The 19251-nt window shown below is 53.8% G+C and overlaps 1 protein-coding gene across 4 annotated transcripts in view; it reads left to right on the top strand.

Annotated features, from left to right (window-relative positions):
- OPHN1 (oligophrenin 1) overlaps positions 1–19251 on the top strand; it is a 71006-nt gene that overhangs the window by 20149 nt on the left and 31606 nt on the right. For all 4 annotated transcript variants that reach the window (XM_064462791.1, XM_064462790.1, XM_064462794.1 and 1 more), the window contains exons 2-5: positions 1852–1947; positions 7091–7152; positions 9529–9600; positions 18547–18648. In XM_064462791.1, coding sequence (XP_064318861.1) covers positions 1852–1947; positions 7091–7152; positions 9529–9600; positions 18547–18648 — 332 coding nt within the window. The remainder of the gene's footprint in view (positions 1–1851; positions 1948–7090; positions 7153–9528; positions 9601–18546; positions 18649–19251) is intronic.

Here is a 19251-nt window from a genome sequence, read left to right as displayed (position 1 = left end):
GGGGCGCTGCTGGAACTAGGGACAGGGGAAGCAGAGCACTCTGGGCACCTGCCGCGATCCCACATGGGCCACTTGATTTCTTTTCCCAACATCCACTTCAGTGTTGTCCACTTTTTCTCTCCCCTTCATAGCAATGTTTCAGAAAACCACGTTTGCCGCTGTGCTGATAAGTTCTTTTGTCACTGAGTGCAGTGGAAAAGATCAAACAAAAATTCACCCAGATCACCATTTTCCTAAGGGTAGAAATGCAGGGGCAGCCTATACCGTGCAGACACAATTCCTCGCTAGTTCACACCTCATTTTTGGCCATTATTTCCCACCCCACCCCCCCCCCAGATTTTAATAACTGATGCCAAAAGTGATTGTGCTTGTCTTATTGTTTTAAACAGGTAACTTTAAAAAAACCACCCATGTAGACAGCATTGCTGTGTTACAGCAATCTTTCCCCTGGTTTGGCGAAGCAGGGGTGTGTGAGCTGGTTGCATGTCAACATCTGTGCCGTCAGGTCTTCCACACTTGCAGCTTCCTGAATTTCAGTAAGCGCTGCCTTCCGATGCACCCCCCTGGAGGAATCCAGCCTGGGACGGTGCCTGTAGCTGGTGTCCAAAATTACGGAAAACAGCAACATAAATCAAAGTATAAAATTATTCCTCTGCTTTTCTTTTATTGTCTACATCCTATTCCCTGAGGTCAGGGAAGTTCAGCCTCCTCCTGTTTGTATCTCAGGTATTTGCTGTTGGAGAAGGACTAACCCTGCAAAAAAAGCGTGTAACTTTGTGCAGGAAGATGTGGTTGGTGCGAGGCTGTCAAATCCGTCACCCATCGACCGCGCTTGTGCTCTGCCGGCAGGAGGGCTTGGTTCCTCCTGCGGTGAAGTGTTACCTGTGGCTGTCACAGCTGTCACCAGGTGGGTGATTCTGGCGCTGGGGTCTGCTGCGTTGTCGCTGCCCTGTCCCAGCTGCGGCTTCTCTGCCAATGTCAGCAGACGCCTTCTCAACAACTGAGCCACTGACGAAGCTGTGAAGCAGCCGCACAGGATGCAAAGAGACAAAGGATCCTTTTGGCTAGAAACTTCTCTGGGAAGTCCAAAAATAATTTGGGCTGAGCTACCATCCACCATGAGGAAGTGTCTTTGCTTCGAGACTGAACATTTCTTCACCAGTGGGCCAGGAGTGGGTCCCAGGGCCATCTGCAGATGCTCTGATGAGCACAGCTTGAGCCCTCCGGCTCACTGCACTCGCTGCAGCACTGTCATACTTCTCTTAGGGCCTGTTTGTGTCTGTGACTCCCTAAAGACGGGCAATTATTTTGAGTCCTGTCTTTTTTCCCCACGTTTATTTTCTGACTCTACAGATTTTTCACCCATATAATGAAAAAATTCCTTAGAACAGCGAGAAGCCTGTCTGACAGTCTCCATGCTCCGAGGAGCTGTGCTGATGCACGCATGGCACCGGGGAGATCTGTTTCTCCGAAAACATTCCTGCAGCAGCGGTGAATGCTGCATTTGAAGCCGCGTGTTTTCCTGCAGGGCGAATGCGCCTGTGTCTCTTCCTGTACGTAGCAGGACGTGAGGCTATTGATCGGCTGTTTGTATGGTTTGGTGCATCCATTGCAGAAGCATCTTCAACAACGCTGGGACAGAAAAAGGAAACAAAACAAAGCAATTGCTCTCTGCGGCCTCTAATGGTTATTTTCATTGCAAGGTTTTCTAACGTGCTTTAAATTCATGACTATGGATTTTTCTAACCACCTCACAATAGTTTTGTTCCATTCAGGCTACATTTCTAAGACTTGCCACTTCTGTATAACAGTTGCAAAAATACACAGCCTTATCGCTCTGTCCTTTTCCAGGTTATTCATCGGCAGTACAGAAATTCTCGCAGACTTTGCAGTCCTTTCAGTTCGACTTTATTGGAGACACACTAACGGATGACGAGATCAATATTGGTAAGTTTTCTTCTTTTTGATGCAGCCTTTCAGTTACTGAGCCTCTCCTCTAGGAATTTGCCTGCGCTGATGGTTTTTAACCACCGTCAGAAGCCGTGTTCCTCAGACGCCGGTCAGCTATTCCACAGCATATTTTACAAACTTGAACTTTCACGGGTAGAGTTTCACATTCCCAGTTCAGTGTATAACTTGCGGAGGTTTCCCATGGTTCCAGCCCTGCTCCATGCTGCCGGGTGCTGGGGAGGATGGCAGCGTGGTGCTGGCCTCCCAGCAAGTCCCTCTTCCCAGTGCCACAGGCAGACTGGGAGCACACGTGGCCCAGCATTGGTGTATCTCCCAATCCAGGCAGGTGCTGCTAAATCCTAAAGCTGCTGTTGCTCGTCAGAGGACGCCTTACAAAACCAAAGCTGCCCTGAAAAAGGGACCAGGCTGCAAACTGGCAGGAAAAATGAATTGCTGGATGTGTCATTGTATGGCAGATAATCCCCAGTCTCCTTCACAGAAGGGAAGCCTGTGGCACGTGTCACACTACTCCCCGCACATCTGTTTCAGGATTAGCAGTCCTGAAGCCATTTTACATCCCTGCCAGCCTGGTGCAACTGTGCAGCTGCAACCAGGGAGCTAAAACAAATGGCCTAAATGCCCTAAACCCATTGCTTTTCAAATTAATCGTGCTCTTGGCTTAGCTAGCGCTGTAGAATGGCCGGTGCAGGTGCTGCAGCGGTGGCAGCAGGGGGAAGGGACAGCAGGAGATCCTCCAGCCTCCGTCGGTCTGACCCTGGCCCGTGGGACAAAACCCTGGCAGTGCTTGCCTGGGCTGAGGGGAAGGGGGCTGCCCGTGGTGGGGGGCACAGGGTGTTAGCCGGGCTGCTCCTAGGCACTGAACATGGAAAAAAAGAACTAAAAAAAATTAAAAAGCTCTTGTGAAGCCGTTGCTGAAGAGCAGCTGCAAGTGTGACATTGCTGATGTCAGGTCTCTCAGCCATCGCTGAAAACGGGAAGGAAGTAAAGCCTGTTCTTTGGGTTGTTTTATTTAGAGCAGATTGCAGCTTGCCCTTCAAAATCTGATTTCCTTTATGTAAAGTCTCTAGATGAAACCCACTGGAAATGAGTCAGCCTCCAAATCTAATGGCAATAGAGGTTCTGAATTTCCAAATACATCTGAATAAGGGAGAGTAAAACATTGCCTTATAAATGCCCCTCCTGGGAGCTGAGGGATCTGAAGCAAAGAGTCCAAGGAAAGACGCGTGCCTCCTCTCAGCTGGAGGGGACAAAGGTGCAGCGTCCCGTACCCCCACACTGCCGCTCCGCCTGCCTCCCTGCACTGGTCGCCGTGGGGAGCTGGGCCCGGCAGTGTGAGCCGGTGCGGCAGGGCTGCGGCGAGCCGGTGCGGTGGGGATGCGGTGAGCCAGTGCGGTGTGGGTGCAGCGAGCCGGTGCGGTGGGGCTGCGGTGAGCCAGTGCGGTGGGGATGCGGTGAGCCGTTGCGGTGTGGGTGCAGCGAGCCAGTGCGGTGGGGCTGCGGTGAGCCAGTGCGGTGGGGATGCGGCGAGCCGGTGCGGTGGGGATGCGGTGAGCCGGTGCGGTGGGGATGCGGTGAGCCGGTGCGGCAGGGCTGCGGCGAGCCGGTGCGGTGGGGATGCGGTGAGCCGGTGCGGTGGGGATGCGGTGAGCCGGTGCGGTGTGGGTGCAGCAAGCCAGTGCGGTGGGGCTGCGGTGAGCCAGTGCGGCAGGGCTGCGGCGAGCCGGTGCGGCGGGGATGCGGTGAGCCGGTGCGGTGGGGATGCGGTGAGCCGGTGCGGTGGGGATGCGGTGAGCCGGTGCGGTGTGGGTGCAGCGAGCCAGTGCGGTGGGGCTGCGGTGAGCCAGTGCGGTGGGGATGCGGTGAGCCGGTGCGGTGGGGATGCGGTGAGCCGGTGTGGTGGGGATGCGGTGAGCCAGTGCGGTGGGGATGCGGTGAGCCAGTGCGGTGGGGATGCGGTGAGCCGGTGCGGTGGGGATGCGGTGAGCCGGTGCGGTGGGGATGCGGTGAGCCAGTGCGGTGGGGATGCGGTGAGCCGGTGTGGTGGGGATGCGGTGAGCCAGTGCGGTGGGGCTGCGGTGAGCCGGTGTGGTGGGGATGCAGCGAGCTGTGAGCTGGAGCAGTGGGGCTGTGGTGAGCCAGCGCAGTGGGGCTGCGGTGGGCCAGTGTGGTGGGCTGGTGCGGTGAGCCGGTGCAGCAGGGCCATGGTGCTTGGCAGGCAAGGAACACTGCTGCAAATGGCAGAGGTTGAATGGGGGGATCATGGGCGGAGGAGAACAAAAAGAGAACACAGCAAATGTTAAATGAGCGCATTTCCCTACTTCTGTTTTTGTTGGGGCATATTTGTTTTGCTTTTTCATGAAGAGGTCCCTGGTTTCCCTGTATGAAAAAGCCTGTGCTGTGTTTCTCTTCCTGCACCAAGCCCTGTGGTGCCTGCTAGGGTTGAGCCTCTTTGCAAGGCTCCCTCATTCCTGAAACAGCAGCAGGGCGTTGACATTTCCATAGCAGCTTCCACCTCCTGCAAGGGTGCCAGAGATCGCGTGGGAGCGTAGGAGCTCATTTGATGTGCAGGATGTGGGAATGAAGCAAAACATTCACAAGCACTTCTTGCCGTACTTCAGGGAACGTGTTTGATCTGTAAATACGGCTAATGGCACACTTCTCTCTTTTTATGTAGGCAGAGAGCAGGCTGACACCCCTGCGCATCAGGTGGTGGCTTTGAACGCTGCCAGTACAGACTGGTTGTCTGTCGTGAGCAGCACTTTCCCCTGGGGACGTTAATTGTCACAGACACAGCCGCATTACACATCGGCTGCGGTCCCTCTGTCAGTCACCCGCACAGGACCCAAGGCAGCAGCTCCTTCAGAGGTGAATGGGGCAATGGAATGGGATGGCGTGTTCCTCCCTCCCAGGCACGTGAACCTGAAATCCTCTGGTTTTAAGCAGCTGATGTTCCTGGTGTGGTTCTCGCGGAGGCCAGCTGAGTCGCTCCCAGGTAGTGCCCAGGTAGCGGAGGGCAGCAGTTGCAGGCAGCCTCCCTGCTCCGCTCTGCAAGGGTTTGCAAGCGTTAACCCAGACCAGTAGCGCAGGTCTGCCCTGGTTCTGCTGGACACCACAGGTCTGGCAGCAGAGTGTAGCCTGAGCCAGGTGTTTGTGGTGCCTGGACAAACTCAGTGCCCAGACAGATTTGGTGGGTTGCTTTGTGACTGCAGCCAGGAGGTGTGCACCTGGACTCTCCTTGTAGAGCAACAAAAAAAGTCATGTAGTGAAAATTTTAGGCACTGACATTTTCCCTGTAAGTTCAGGGCTGGATTCTCTTTCTCCCCATGATAATTCCTTTCCTGGCTTGGGCTCCCGGTGTCTGTGTGCACTCCAGGTTTCACATTGTCCTGAGTAACCACAGTGAAAGTCAGCGTGTCAGCCCTGTGGTCGAGCATAATAAACTATTAGGAGATTGCATGTGCTGGGCTCCAAAGCCCTCGCGCTGGAAGAGAACTCAGAAGTTACTGACTCATCAAGAAGGTTATGTTTTGATGATGCCAGCTGAGGGACTGTGTCACGAGGCTGTGGTTTTTCCATTTTGTGTCTGCCTCAGCAGCTGCAGAGTGAATCCTCTAACACTGAAGCTTGTACTTGCAAGAGTGTTATGGCTGGCTTTTAGCAGGACAGGTACTTCTAAGGTACCGCCTGTGGATGTGGGGAGAGGGCCCTCAGCTTGCAGACAGAGCACAAATGCATCCTCTTCCCTCATCTGTGGGGTGAGCTATTGCTGTACATGCCTCACTATATGCCTGATTTGCTCTCTCCTGTGTTACCCTTGCCAAGCCAGGCATGCCGGAGCTCTGGATGCCGCCCTGCTCCAGAGCTCTGCTGTCAGCCAGGTGCTTCTGAGGTTCTTTGACTCATTCTCAAGCAGCCTTTAAATTGCTCAGCAGTGGCCGAATGCCCCGGGGTGCTTTGCGGTGAGCGCGGGGTCTGAACCGCAAGCACAAGAACCGCTGTGGGTTTTGCAAAGCCTGTACTTCACGAGGCGAGGGGCACCGTGGGAACCTCTCCCAGCTAACTCCCAGGCAGTTCCCAGGTACGCTGGGGCAATGGGATTGTTCCCCGCAGGCATTCGGCACACAGCCATGCTGTATGTGTAGGCAGATGTTTGCCCAGCCTTGTCTTACAGCCTCCCGGAGAACCGAGACTTTCGCAGTGCTCCTCACTTCAGTGCTGTTAGTGCTATTCTGGTGAGAGAGGTTTTCTCCCCTGCTACAAATTCAGCCCCTTCCCTTGTACTCCTTCGATGGGCAGAGAAAAGGGGTGAGTGTTCCCTGTTGGTGTGGGGAGAGCTGACTGCTCCTACCTAGCTTGTTTTTTCCCCAGGCTAAATAAACCTTGTTGTTTCAGTTCGTTAAAGGAAAGGTTTCACATTATTGCTGTTGTAGTTGGACTCCAAGAAAAGTGCTGGTCAATGAGATCTTTATGTTTAATTTTTAACATTTCGGGGAGTGGTGTCAATGTCTGTGACTGTTTCTACACCTGCTGCCTTTCCTTCCTAGGTACAGAGACTTTGTGCTTCTTGTCACTGAACTTAACCTTTGTCATTCTGGGCTGTTACAGACTTGTCTTGGTCCTAGAAAGCACGCTCAGCCCTTGCCAGCTCGGGCAGAGGTGCCGGGCCCATGCAGCGCTGCGGCAGCCGTCCAGGCAGGGCAGGCAGCCCCGTCCTGCCCGCAGCCCCCGCAGAGCCCATCCTACCACGGGCCCCGGTGCCGGAAGCTGCCCCTTCCCCTCGTTTGCCCCTTCCCTGCTGCCTGCCATACCGGCGTTGGGGTACAATTCCTAGTGAAGGCTAATTAACGTTGAATTCCCTTCCCAGGGCATTATCTCCCACCTTGCTCCAGGCAGGAGGCCCTCTTCTCCAGTGTGTAAATAAATACCCCTCGTGGGCAGCCTTTACCGACAGCCTTGTCTCGCTCAGTTTCTGCCAAAAGGAGCCACCTCTTCTATGTTTTTTGGCAAGCCTTTAGATGGCGATGCCGGGGGTGCAGCCAAACTTGGGTACCTCGGCGTGTGTCCCGTGCTCTGGCACCACATCCCGGCTCCACTGACCAGCCTCTTCTTTTCTTTACAGCTGAGTCCTTTAAGGAGTTTGCAGAGCTGCTCCAAGAGGTAGAGCTGGAGAGGTCCATGATGGTAAGCTGATCTGAACTGTGCTCTGATAATTACTGCCTCGTTGCGATGTTTAAATGCTAAATCATGGCCAGACGGCACCACATACCTTGGTGTGAAGCTTCCATTGGAGGGAAGTTGGGAGCACTGGGAATGTTGTGCTTTGTATCACGTCTGACCCATGGTGCCATCGCCGTGGGTCCTGAGCCGCAAAAGGGGGGTGCTGGACAGGGAGGGGGAGAGGTTGTCCCATGCAGTGTCCGAAACCTCTCGTGCATGCCAGGCAGTCATGGAGCCCCAGGACCCTGCCATCTGCAGCAGGTTTGCTCCGCAGAGCCAGGTGTGTCTGAGCTGGTAACAAGCTGGTTTTGTGGTGAAACAAACTGTTAAAAAATAAGAGGTGAGATGTACTTTTAGCTTCGTTTTTACCGGGTGTGAGCACGTGGTTACCCCTGTGCCCCTGCCCTTGCCGGCACAGCTCCCGCAGGGCGATGATGCGCTGCCTTCGGTCTCCCACTGCGTTGTGCCCTCTGCCTCTCCAGAGCTCCTCCAGAGCGAGTGTTGGCTTCCCGTTTCACTCCTAATTCCAGGAAAAACACGAAGGTTAGGCTCAGTAGAGAGCTTTTACAGCATGCCAGGAATGTGCTGCTTGGCTCTGCTTTCCTCTGCCTCGTTCAGCAGTGGGAGCTCGTGCCAGGCTGCTGGCTGGACCAGCGCCGCAGGGGGGGCTGCGCCAGTGGGACGCCGCCGTCCGCTCTGCGGGTCCGCAGGCAGGCAGGGACCCAGAGGAAAGCAGTAAGATATTTCTTTATTAATTACATCCTTGGTACAATGACTCATTTGGCAGTGGGTAAGTGGGTGGAAGGGATCATTTCAGGGATCATGGATGGTTTTAGGGATGCTGTCCAACTTTTCTAAATCTTCTTTTTTGCCCCACACTTGTAGGACCAGTCTTCTACAGTAGCTCACTCAGAAGTTGCACACTCTCACCAGGTTGATCAGCTTTAAACTACCTGAAAGGGCTCTAGCAGTGTAGTGTCCTGTCCCCTCTCTTCCCTTCTCCCTTTTCTGGAGCTCAGGAGACAGCCTGGTGCAGTAGAAGTGGGGGTGGGAAGAGGCAGCAGGTCGTGTCCCAGTGCCAGGGTGGAGCTGGAGCCAGTAGTACAAACTGGGGTGAGTTTGCCTGTGGATCATGGAGAGGGGGCGCAGAGCATGCCCCAGGAAAGCGGCTTTCAGACATCTGACAGGACTGGAAGAGACACAGGCAGGCTTTCCCTTTTCCCTAGCTGTTATTGTTACTCTCTCGCTGTGACAGATAACCTGCTGTCATTTCTCTTCTGGCTGGATCTCGGGAGAAGGGAAGTCCATCATTTATTTGACAGCCCAGTGCTGTCTGTGGTGAGAAATGCCAGACCATGAGAAAGCCACAGCAGGGAGCCAGCCCCAGCTCTGCCTTCTGCTCACGTGAGCTTGGGGCCTCCATCACGCCTTCTCTGCGAAGCAGCTCCTGCCATTGCAGCCTTGCTGGGCTCTTATGAGTTGATTAGCATTGGAAGAGAGCTCATTTCAGGTCCGGACAGCTGCTTTCTGGCAGCGCACACACCAGCATGAGCAGCGGCTGTGTTCACTGGGAGATGCTAGCAACTCGACACGTCGCTGCCGCTGGGATCTTACCCATCTTGGCTTTGCGTAAAGACAAGGGTGGCTGCTGTCATGGAAAGCAGGGCTAGTGCAGCGGTGCGCCCGGGTGGCAGAGGGGAGCGCGGCGGGTTGTCTGGAGCTGAGGGGAAGCAGCCGCAGCAGCACCTCTCCTCTGCTCCCTTCCCTCCCGTCAGAGCAGGCAGGGCAGCTTGCTGCGGCAGGGACCCAGCTGAGCTGACAAGTAAGTAGCAGTCTCCAGTGTGCTCTGAGAATATATTTGTTCTGTTTTGTGCTTCTCGGAGAGATAAACAAACAGCCATGCCTCCTGGGGCTGCTCCTAGCTGGCTCACCCAGCAGCCAGCGTACATTGAACGTCGATTCCCTCAGCCCTTCCCGTGTCCATTAGGGACAGCAGTTCTCTTAAAAGGGGATGGGTGGCAGGGGCTGCCCCTGACGGGATTGTCCTGCCCAAGCGGAGCCTGCGGCATGGAGCTGGTGGCAGGCTGGGGGAAACCCGTCTGCCATTTACAGAATGTCCCCAAAGCCACGTGTGCCGTGATTGAGGTTTTCTGTGTGTTACAGATGGGGACACGTGGATAGGGATGGGTTAAGTGACTTCACGTACACAGAGGGAACAAGTTTGCAAGTCAGAGACATTAAAATCTTAAGAGTTCTTGGCTTCTAGCCCTGCTCAGCCTCTATTTAAGGGAAAACGAATCTGTGCCCTGTAATTAATCTGTGTCTTTTTTTGTGGTGTAGGTACAAAACGCTAGTGATTTACTGATCAAACCTTTGGAAAACTTTCGGAAGGAGCAAATAGGGTTCACCAAGGTAAGGCCTGACTGTTTTAAATTTAAACAGATGTGTTTTCTTTTAATATGCTTGAATTCAATTTTTTCTCTCTTTTTTTTTTTAAAGCGGACAATTGTTGTACTAGGTTTCAACTTCATGCTTTCAGAAACTTCCCCATCCAATGCTGGCTTTTAGCTGCTGGCATGAGACAGTCCGTGCTGTGACTTTTAGTCTGATTTTTCAATCATAAGAGGCTCCAAAACCTTTTCCTGAATTCTTTGGGTTCTCTTCTGGCCTGATTCTAGCACCGTCTCCATCCTGAGTGAGGAGTGCTTGTTTCGACTGGTGATGAGGAGGTACTCCTGGCTTCTTTCCCTCTTCTCCCCTCCGTTCATTCAGTGCTACTGAGAATAAAATACTTTCCATTGATCAGCGTGTGTTAGAGCGGGAGGGAGAAAGAGCAGCGGAGGCCAGCAGTCCCAACTTGACTATAGTCATAGGGCTTTTGTTATGAAATATTTAAATAAAGCTTCTAACGAGTCTTTCACGTGGACCAAACTTTTAAAGAAACAAACTATAAAAAGCAAGTCCTGCACATGTTGAGCAGAAAAGATTACTTTTCCCTTGTCTGCTACCAAGAAGTCCAGGTTCCACACTACTCGGCGGCGGCTTGAAATGGGGCTGGCTCTGTACCAGCTCAGAAATGGAGATGTTTTGGAGAACACTTGGGGCTTGGATTCAGCCCAGACCATCTGGAGTCTTTGACGTTTAATAAATACAGGATTTGAGAAATGATACTTGATCGCCATCCTGCCCTTCAGAATTCCCCTGTAAACTGTGCGTGTGGAACACCTCTCTGAGAAGCCGCAGCAGCGTGAGCGTGGTGAAGGCGGCTGCTGTTGCTCTTGTGCTGGCGAAGCTGCTTGCACTTCCCCGCCGGGCGCAGGGGGAAAGTCTCCTCGCCGGCAGGTTTTGCTGCAGGCCTCTGCGTTACAAGCACGTGGACGTGCCCAGGGCTGAGAGAAAACTCCCTCCTGATTGATCTGTCTGCATTAACAATAGGGCCAGCACATATTTAGAAAAGAGTCATGGGGTAGGAGTCATGAGAACAAGGTCAAGCTTATTTTCCCCTCTGTTTATGGAACACTTAAGTCAAGAGGGCAACGGTCTGCAAATGTTAAGATGACAGTGTTAAAGTGTCCTTCAGGCTGTTTTCTTCTCGGGTAGCCCTTAAGGTGTGTAAGGATCACTATCTGCAGCCCAGAGCGCTCTCTGCTTCGAGAGCCATGCTGCCTCCTGCCCACGGGTCGCATACCCTGCCTCCTGCTCCAGAGCTGGCCGGTGCCCGGCTGGCAGGCACGTGTCTCGGCACGGTTGGTGCCATAGCCCCAGCAGTGGGGGGCTCTGAGCGCTGACATGGATTCACCTGGCAGCTTGCAGCCCTCCTCGGTCCCTGCCCATGAGTGGAGCCGTTGGGCAGTGACCGTGGCAGAACGCTGTCCAGAGCAGTTAAGAGAGGCGGCAGAGGGTAGGCATTCTCTGCAGGTGGCTTGGAGGTCTTTGTGATTTGGCTTTGGGTTTTGTTTCTTATGAGGAACACGAACTGCAGAGGTGTCGGGAGCACCTCGGTGAGAAAGGGCTCTGCCACAGCTCAGCAGGAGCGCTCGCACGCAGGAGCTTGCAGGGCAGCCCTTTGCACCCCATGGCGTTTGCCGGTGCGCCCAGGCTGCAGGCGATGCACGGGGAGGTGAGGCTTTCTCCGATGCCACCCTGCAGCCTGGAGCGGGTGCGAGTTTTGGAGCGAGCCCCAGCCCACTGCAGAGCCTTGCCCTCACCTCTGAAGCTTTCCTGACAGGAGCCCGCGCTACACCGCTGGCCCAGGTCCCGCTGGGCTGTGTCCCCTGGGTATTGCCTCGGGCACAAAGCCTTCCTTCACTTGCCAGCCTGCAGAGCTCCTCCAGGTCATTCGCATCCCTCAGCAGAAGGCGTGAAATACAAATGAGGACTCCTCACAATGGTGCTCTGTCAGCGAGGGGTCCCTCTCCGTTTCTGCTTTGCCTCCGCTGACTGGCATCACCCGCGTAGATCCTTCCCAATTTACACCAGGGGGAGGGAGGCCAGGGCCGGGCTGCCGAGCAGACCAGAGACATGACACAGAGAATTTGTGCCCTCTGCTTTCGTTTCCCATATTTTGGCAGAGTCGCCTTCTGTGAGATGTTTTCTGTTCTCTTTGCAAGATGCTGAAGCCAGATAGGAAGAGCCTTTGAATTGGGTCTTTGTGATGACTCTGGCTGGAGAGCAGCCAGGCAGTCTGACTAAGACATCTGAGTCTGCATTAACCCATTTTCCGGGGATGAATGGAGTCTCCTCAGTGAGATGGGGTGCTCCCACACAGGGGAGCCCCTGGGGTGTCACTAGGACCCGCCGCAGCCACCCCCCTCCAGCCACCTTCCCCCGCTAGCCACAGACCCGTGGGATCGTCGCTCTTCCTGTGACTCGTTGGTAAATGTTTGTATGTGTGGACATGGAGAATAAAAGCGGAGAATCCAGGATCCCCTGAGCTGACCCATTTCCCAGCCCTGGCCACGGTACCTTATTCTGCTCGAAAGCTAAAGAGCCAGTGAGGGCTCGTGGCTGGGGGTGCAGCGCTGGTTTGGTGAGCGGAGGAGGGAACCAGCACAGTCGCGACTGCTGCGAGCGCTAGGAAGGGCACAGTGGTATTGGGGAGGCGCAGGCATCGCTTGAGGGAGAGGGCGTGTGGGGTGGTCTGTTTTTGCGTTTCACATGAGATCATGTTCATGGAGGCTGGACTGCGAGCTCGGTCCACGCAGGCTGTGAACTCGGTGGACTTGGTGCCACGTGCCGTCTCTGTGCAGCAGAAGCTCTTGGAGTCCCAGGTGTGCCTGGTGAAGCCGTGCCTGAGCCTGAGGTTTGAAAGCGAGCAGAGTAGCATGTGGGGTGGTGGAGTTCTTGATGAGCAAGGGAAGGAGGGTAATTAGAGAGACGTGCTCACTGCAGATGGGAGAGCGAAGCAGGACGGTAGGGCTGGCTGTGGCCTGAAGCCCCAGATGAGCATGGTGGTACTTGGCACGCTTGACCTACAGAGCTGTGCGGCAGAGCGATGCGTGTGTTTTGCAGCAGATGCAGCTCTACAGCAGCCTGAGGGAAACCCCCCCTTGCCCTCCCGCAGGGCAGACCCCTTGGCGCGGCAGGGCTGGGGCTGGGGCTGAGCTCGGGGCGCTGCCGCAGGGGCCTCGCACGCGGACGGTGCCTGTGCCCATCCCTGCCAGCAGCAAAGCCCTTGAATTTCAGCCCACACGCTGCGGGCGAGCTCTGTTCTGGGGCTGGGGCGCTTTCCTTAAGAGCCTCACTGCAGTCATTAAGTTTAGGAGGATTTGAATAGTAAAAGTTTTCCTCCCAATTCCACTTGGAAGGAGACAGCTTTTTTTAAAAAAGAAACCCAAAACCAAACCAAAAACACAAAGCAAAACAAAAACATCAGAGGGAAAAGCTTGTTTGGACTCGTAGGCTGCTGGAGAAATGTTTACTACGCTCTGGGATGCTGAATAACTGCAATGTTTTTCAAAAAGTTCTCACATAGAAGATAATATGTATTCCTAAAAGCACGCAGTTAATTCTATTATTAATATTTCATTAATAATAATAATTTTTAAAGAAAGGGAGGACAGTAACTTCTACTTGCTGTCATCTTTGTGGGAGCAATATCTAAGGAACATTTGAGAGAACGCAGTGGGTGAGGGGAAAAGACCAGGTTAAACTGAGAGTGGTTTTACAGAAATGCTCCTTCTACACTCCTCAACAGCATTTTGCTTTTTAGAAATTATCTTTTTTCAACTAACTGCTGATGCATCATAAAAAATTAGTTAAACTTAGGCATGAAGTATTTTTTATCCACATGAACATATATCTCTTTCTCCCATTTCTTCCCTCCGCTGTTTGCCGCATGAGGCTGGAAGCTGAAGCAGAACCTGCCGCCCATCTCGCGCCTTCAGCTCCTCTCCAGCAACAGCTCGTGATTCCCCCAAACTGATTTGGGGTTTGAATTTGTTCGTCGCTGTGTCTTTATCGAGTGATGGTGAACACATTGCTGTTCGTGCTCACCACTGAGGGCCCATGTCGTGAGCGCGGTAGCTCTGCTGCGATTTCAGCAGGGTTATTGCTGCCTTCATCAAAACGGGGCATACTGGGGCGGGGAATGCAGCAGAAGCAGCTTCTTCAATATTTACAGGCTTTCAACTTGCGGCGTTTCCCAGGCTCTGCTCGGAGCCGCTTTGCAGCTTTGCTCTGCAGGGGCAGCAGGGCCGGGGCTCCTGCGGGGGGAGCCCCCTGCGGGGGGAGCCCGGCAGCACCCAGCGCCGGCTGCGTGCCTGTCTCCCATTCACGGCCAGCTGCGTGTCCTGCGGGGTGCTGATCCTCCACCCGGACCCTGCCCCTGTGTTCGGAGGTGGAGGCTCCCAGCAGGCAAAGTGTGTTTCATTTCATTTTGGTTTGGTTTTCTTTAAGAGAAGTAGCCAGGTGAGCTGGGGTCCTCGCTTGCAGCTCACTCTGCCTCTTCTAGGATGGGAATTTTGGAGGATCCTAATTAGCAACTAATGGTTAAGGGGGAGTTTTGGACAGCCCATTTGCCCCTTTCCCTCGCAGTCCTCGGCTGCTCCATCTCTTGCTCAAGCTGGAACTGAGTGGCTGCCGAAGGGCTCTGGCTTCGCCCAGCTCCCAGCAGCAGCAGCAGTGTGCAGGGCAGGACCCCGCACGCGCACAGCTAGCCAAAGCTGCTCGTGGATTGACCCCTGTGCTTTTCCGAGGACTCTGGCTTATTTCTGGTTAAAGCAGCATCTGCTGAGGCTTAGAGCGCGAAGCTTTCGAAGAGCACCCTCCTTCACTGCTGCACGACTCTGCCTGCATTCAGGTGAGATCGTCTCGGTTTCTCTTGGTGAGCAAATAAATGAGAGTTGGGTGGCTCCTTGGACTTGGCAAATCTTAATGGGAAGGTAATGTCGTCCTTTGCTGAATATTCATGAGGAACTAATTTGTGCTCATGTTTCCAGATTGTGCTTCATTCTGGGTGGTTTTTTTGTGTTGGTTTTTTGTCGCGGTTTGCTCTGTTCAGCAGCCAACAAGCTGTTAGAACCCTTGGCTTGACAATCAGGAGGGATTTGTAGTTCATCCTTCTGCTTTTCAGTTATATGTTAATTAGCCATAGCGGGAAATGATTGGCAAGCCCCATTTTAGTAGCCGAAAATGCATTCTGTGCTGCAGTCCTTTCCACGCAGCAGCAGTGCTGCAGGACTGAGACATGCTCCGGGCACTGGTGTCCATCTTGGCCATCGTTCCCGATCCCCTTGATCCCTGGGGAGAGCTCGTCACTCCGTGCCCCTGCCGCAGCCACGTGCCCCTGCCTGCCCATGGGCGCTGGCAGAGGAGGAGGTGCTCCCTGAAGGAGTTGCAGTCTGGCCTCCAAGCTCCCGCTGCAGAAAAAGCTCCTCTGTTGCTGGCCCGGGGTTTTTCTTTCTTTTCACCTATCTTTTCCACTGCCGCAGGACGGGACGTGTGTTCCCACGGGGCATTGCACATGCCAGCTGGTGGCAGAGCTGCTGCGTGGGTCCTGGTTTGTGGTCTCCCTGCAGCTGCAGGCTGATGCTCTTGTGGCCGCCTGCACGGGGACCACAGCCACACACAGCTCGTGGTCTCCCCCATGGGTTCGTGGTCGTGTGGCCGCCTGCAGAGGCACCAGAGCCACCCACAGCAACATCCCCTCTCCTGGTGCCGAGATGCTCATCTCGCCAGGAGCCACGCGCTGCCAGGCTGCTGCTTGCAGAGGCGCGTCCCCCTGCCCTGCCTGGCACCTCTCCCCTGCCTGCGGGTTCTGCCGTGCCCAGCCGCGGCAGCACCAGGCTCTGGTGGGCCGCTGCCTCTCGCCTTCCCGCATCTCCTGGGACGCCCAGCTGGGGCGGGGATGACAGGAGAGGTGGGTCCCTGCTCTGGGCTGGAGCGTGGCTGCCGTCCCTCGTGGCCGCTCCACCAGGGTGGGGGCGGCTGAGTCACCCTACATGTGCTGCTCACCAGCACCGAGAGGCAAGACAGGATGCCTGAGCGGCACGGCGAGCGTGGGAGCGTGCTTCAGCCCCTCTGCTGCTGCCCTTCAGCTGCTCTCCCGCAGGTCCCCCGGGGAGCGGGGCTGGCACCGTCCCGTGCTGTGTTGAGACATCACCTCTGTGTGCCACCTCCGTGGGGGTAGCTGTGCTCTTGTTGGTTGGGCTCGGGGCTGGCCCTCCACCACCGGGGGGTTTCAGCCACCCTCTCTGAGGTGCAAGAACCCGGCAGCAGGAGAGGTGCAGGCTGCAGACCCGCAGCGCTGCGTCGGCCGCCGGTGCTCTCGGTGCAGCTGCGTTTCACTGCGCTTCTGTGGCCTTGGGGTTTGGTGACTCCTCGTTACAGAAATGAAAACAAGCCTAGGTTCCTCCTGGCTGCATTAGACGTGGCATCTAATGGCACGGACAGACAATCCAGAAGCGTGACCTTACAGACATGGTAATTGCTGCTTCACAAATGCTTTGTCTCTCTGGGTTTGGATTTACTTATCAGGGGTGTTAGTCACGAGGGTAATGTTTTGACAGTCCTTCCTGGCATCGGCCCCACAGCTGCAGTGCTGCTTAAATTAGGTCTTGCTCTCGGAGAACTCTGTTCCTCTGGATTTACTGTGGGTCTTGTTCTGAGGCATGAATTTGCTAACATGGAGTTACAGTATCCCTGATGGTGCAAGGCGTGATACCAGAAGATATACTTCCCTTCCAGGGTATTGTAATCGCAGGGTCTCTGTAGGGCAGTAGGTGTAAGTACTGGGGTAAAAAAGGTTCACTGGTCTAAGCCTGCCCTGCTCCCGACAGTTAAATATAAGCAGGGATATTTGAGTTGGTGCCTTTGCTTTTTTCCATAGTAATTGTGCTTTCACAGTAACAAGGTGCAAGAACGGGGGAAACAGGTGAGAAATCCTTTTCGTAGGAAGGCAGCTGGCAGTAACACTTGTCCGCCCTTTCTCTGAGGTGCCTCTAAGGAACCGGTGTCCACCCGCACGAGCCGGGGTGCTGCTGGCAAGCTGCTCCTCCAGCAGAGGCCGAGGTGGCTGTTGCCAGCAGGTCTGACCCAGCTGTTGAACATGAGTGCCTTTGCCCTTCTCTGAGAGCTGCTCCCCACGATGGGTGACACGGGGAGCTGTGCAAGCTTCACGTGCTCCAGTGATCAAACCTGCGAGGGTCTCCCTGAGTGTGCCCACTGCCCACCAGAAAGTAACCTCTCTTCTTCCAGGGGCAATATGGCAGTAGCCGCTAAGAGCAAGGGGCCGAGAAGAAAGCAGACGGTTCGGCAGGCGCTAACCGTGCGGAGCCAAACTCGGGCGCCCCACTCTGCACGCCATCCCGTTGACAGACTGAACAGTCTGTGCAAGTGGAATGGGGAGGCAAAACTTCATGGCAGGAGAACCGACTGGAGAAAGAGAAAAGACTTTATTTAGGAAATGCAGCTCCAAACTTTGCGGTCACTGCTCAATTCATGAGGAAGATAACTCGTATCTGACAGAGTCCATCTGCTCTGTTTCGTGGTGGCATTGGTGTGTGTTCGCTTATTCACAAATTTCTGAAAGGGGGCAAGAGAACAGTATTTCAGAGCTTTTATGAAATAACTGTTGAAAGATACCAGTAATTCCTCAGGAGGCTGGGGCTTCCTAACCCTGCTTTCCACTTTTTTGAGCTTTCAAAAGCTAGGCAGAGGATTTGGGCACCCTGTGCATACCCTGTAGTATGTATATACTAGTCCTCAGCTAGTGGGACCTGGCACTGAGGCTGCTGCCTGGCTGGAATTTCCTTACTTTAGCAATTTAACTGCCTCTCAGCAGTCACCGATGGCTCAGTTACCATCTGATGCGGGTATTTGTCAAACTGGCTTCTACTTGTGGTTGTTTCTTGATGGTTACAGCCCTCTGTAGTTTCACACTCTTTGTAGGGCATGAGCAAACAGGCAGGTCCTCAGCTCAGCTTCTCTCTGGGTTCCTTCTCAAATGTCTCTTTTTGTTCTCGTTGTAGACATTTACCCTTTCAGGCAAATAACAGGGTCATAATTCAGGTCAGTGCAAATAACTTTGTTATAGTGATTCCTTCACAAAGTCTTTCTTCACAAATCAGCCCACGCTTCGTGTTTGCATGCCTGCGGCTGGCATGTTTGAGATGTACAGTAGATCGGTGAGAACCAGACCGTCTGCAGGGGACCTCCAAGAGGTGAAGCCCTCACGTTGTGTGTTGTAACGCAGCTGTCCCTGAGGCAGCGTTCCCCAGGGCTGTGTTCAGGGTGGGCGCTAAACAGTAAAATTTGTGTAAGCTTTGACTGCGAGGTTTGTGATCTCTCTTCCCGCCACTGCTAAGAAAGAGATGATGAGTTCCTTCCCACGTATCGCCCTTCTTCTCTTCTGCTTTCATTCTGATACTTATCAGAAACACACAATAAAAGCTTCAAAATAGAAAATTACCAAACTTCTAACAAACCGTTTCTTATCCCAGACACGTCTTTGACATTGAAGTGTTTGTCCGGTTGTTTCTGAGCTATGTGAACAGCACATTAGCAAATGGAGACTCGGTTTTTGATATATTAGTATGTCTCGAGTTTACTTGACATCGAAGAGATTGAGAGGGGAACGATACCTCGTCGGTGGGGCTTTTGCCACAATGCTAACATGACAAAATACTTCAAGTGCCTGTGCCACAAAGTACTCTCAGAGCGTGGTCTTGAGGCGTAACTAAATCCGGTGTAGGCAACAGACTGAAAGCAAAGCAAATGGAAAGTTGCCTCCTGTTCTGGTTGGGCCGACCAGAGTTTTTCCATGGGAATACTGAATCGCACAAAAGATCTTGGTGTCGTTGCGTGTTCTTATCTGGAAAATGCCAATAACTGGTTCTGCTTCAACTCTTGCATCTACAGGAAAGAAAGAAAAAGTTTGAGAAGGATGGTGAGAAGTTTTATTCTATGCTGGATCGCCATTTGCATTTGTCTTCCAAAAAGAAGGAGTCCCAGTTACAGGAGGTGTGTATGGAGTTTTCTTCATAGTTGGGTCCAGAAGCAACACCACCAGCTGTTCTAGATCTTAAAAAAGGGGGGGAAACCATCCTTTTCAGTAAACCGTTGAAAGTGATAAGTAACTACATCTACCTAAAGCGTAGATTCTCTGGATGAGACAAGGAAACCGAGATCGTAGTTCTCCTTAGTGTGTTCAGCGGTAGCAGTGGCTTTATGCAAGGTCACCCCTTCAGTGCAGGGCAGCAACCAGTTACACTGGCGCACCTGGGGATGGGCCACCCTTTCACCTGGATCGGGGAACTGATCTGGGTGAAAAATAACTGGTGGTTATTATTTTTGCCAGCGTAGTTTCCTGCCTAGCTCCTGGTGTCTGCAGGGGGAGCTGTGGCAGCAGGCCCAGGAGGGGCTGCCCCTTCCAGCTGATGCTGCTGCCAAACATGTGCCACCCATGTCAGGGTAACTGGATCAAATCCGATCTGCCAAACCAGTTGTCAGATTAACCTACAAGCATCTTTGCAAGGCGAAATTTGTGTGTGCTGTGGTAACACGGCACACCACGTTGTCCCACCTGGTGCTGCAGCTCTCGAACTGCAGGTTTCGGGTCACAGC

This window comes from Phalacrocorax carbo, chromosome 11, assembly GCF_963921805.1.
Source record: "Phalacrocorax carbo chromosome 11, bPhaCar2.1, whole genome shotgun sequence".
Taxonomy (NCBI): Eukaryota; Metazoa; Chordata; class Aves; order Suliformes; family Phalacrocoracidae; genus Phalacrocorax; species Phalacrocorax carbo.
The sequence above is the reverse complement of the archived record's forward strand: the minus strand, read 5'-3'. Positions and strand labels throughout refer to the sequence as shown.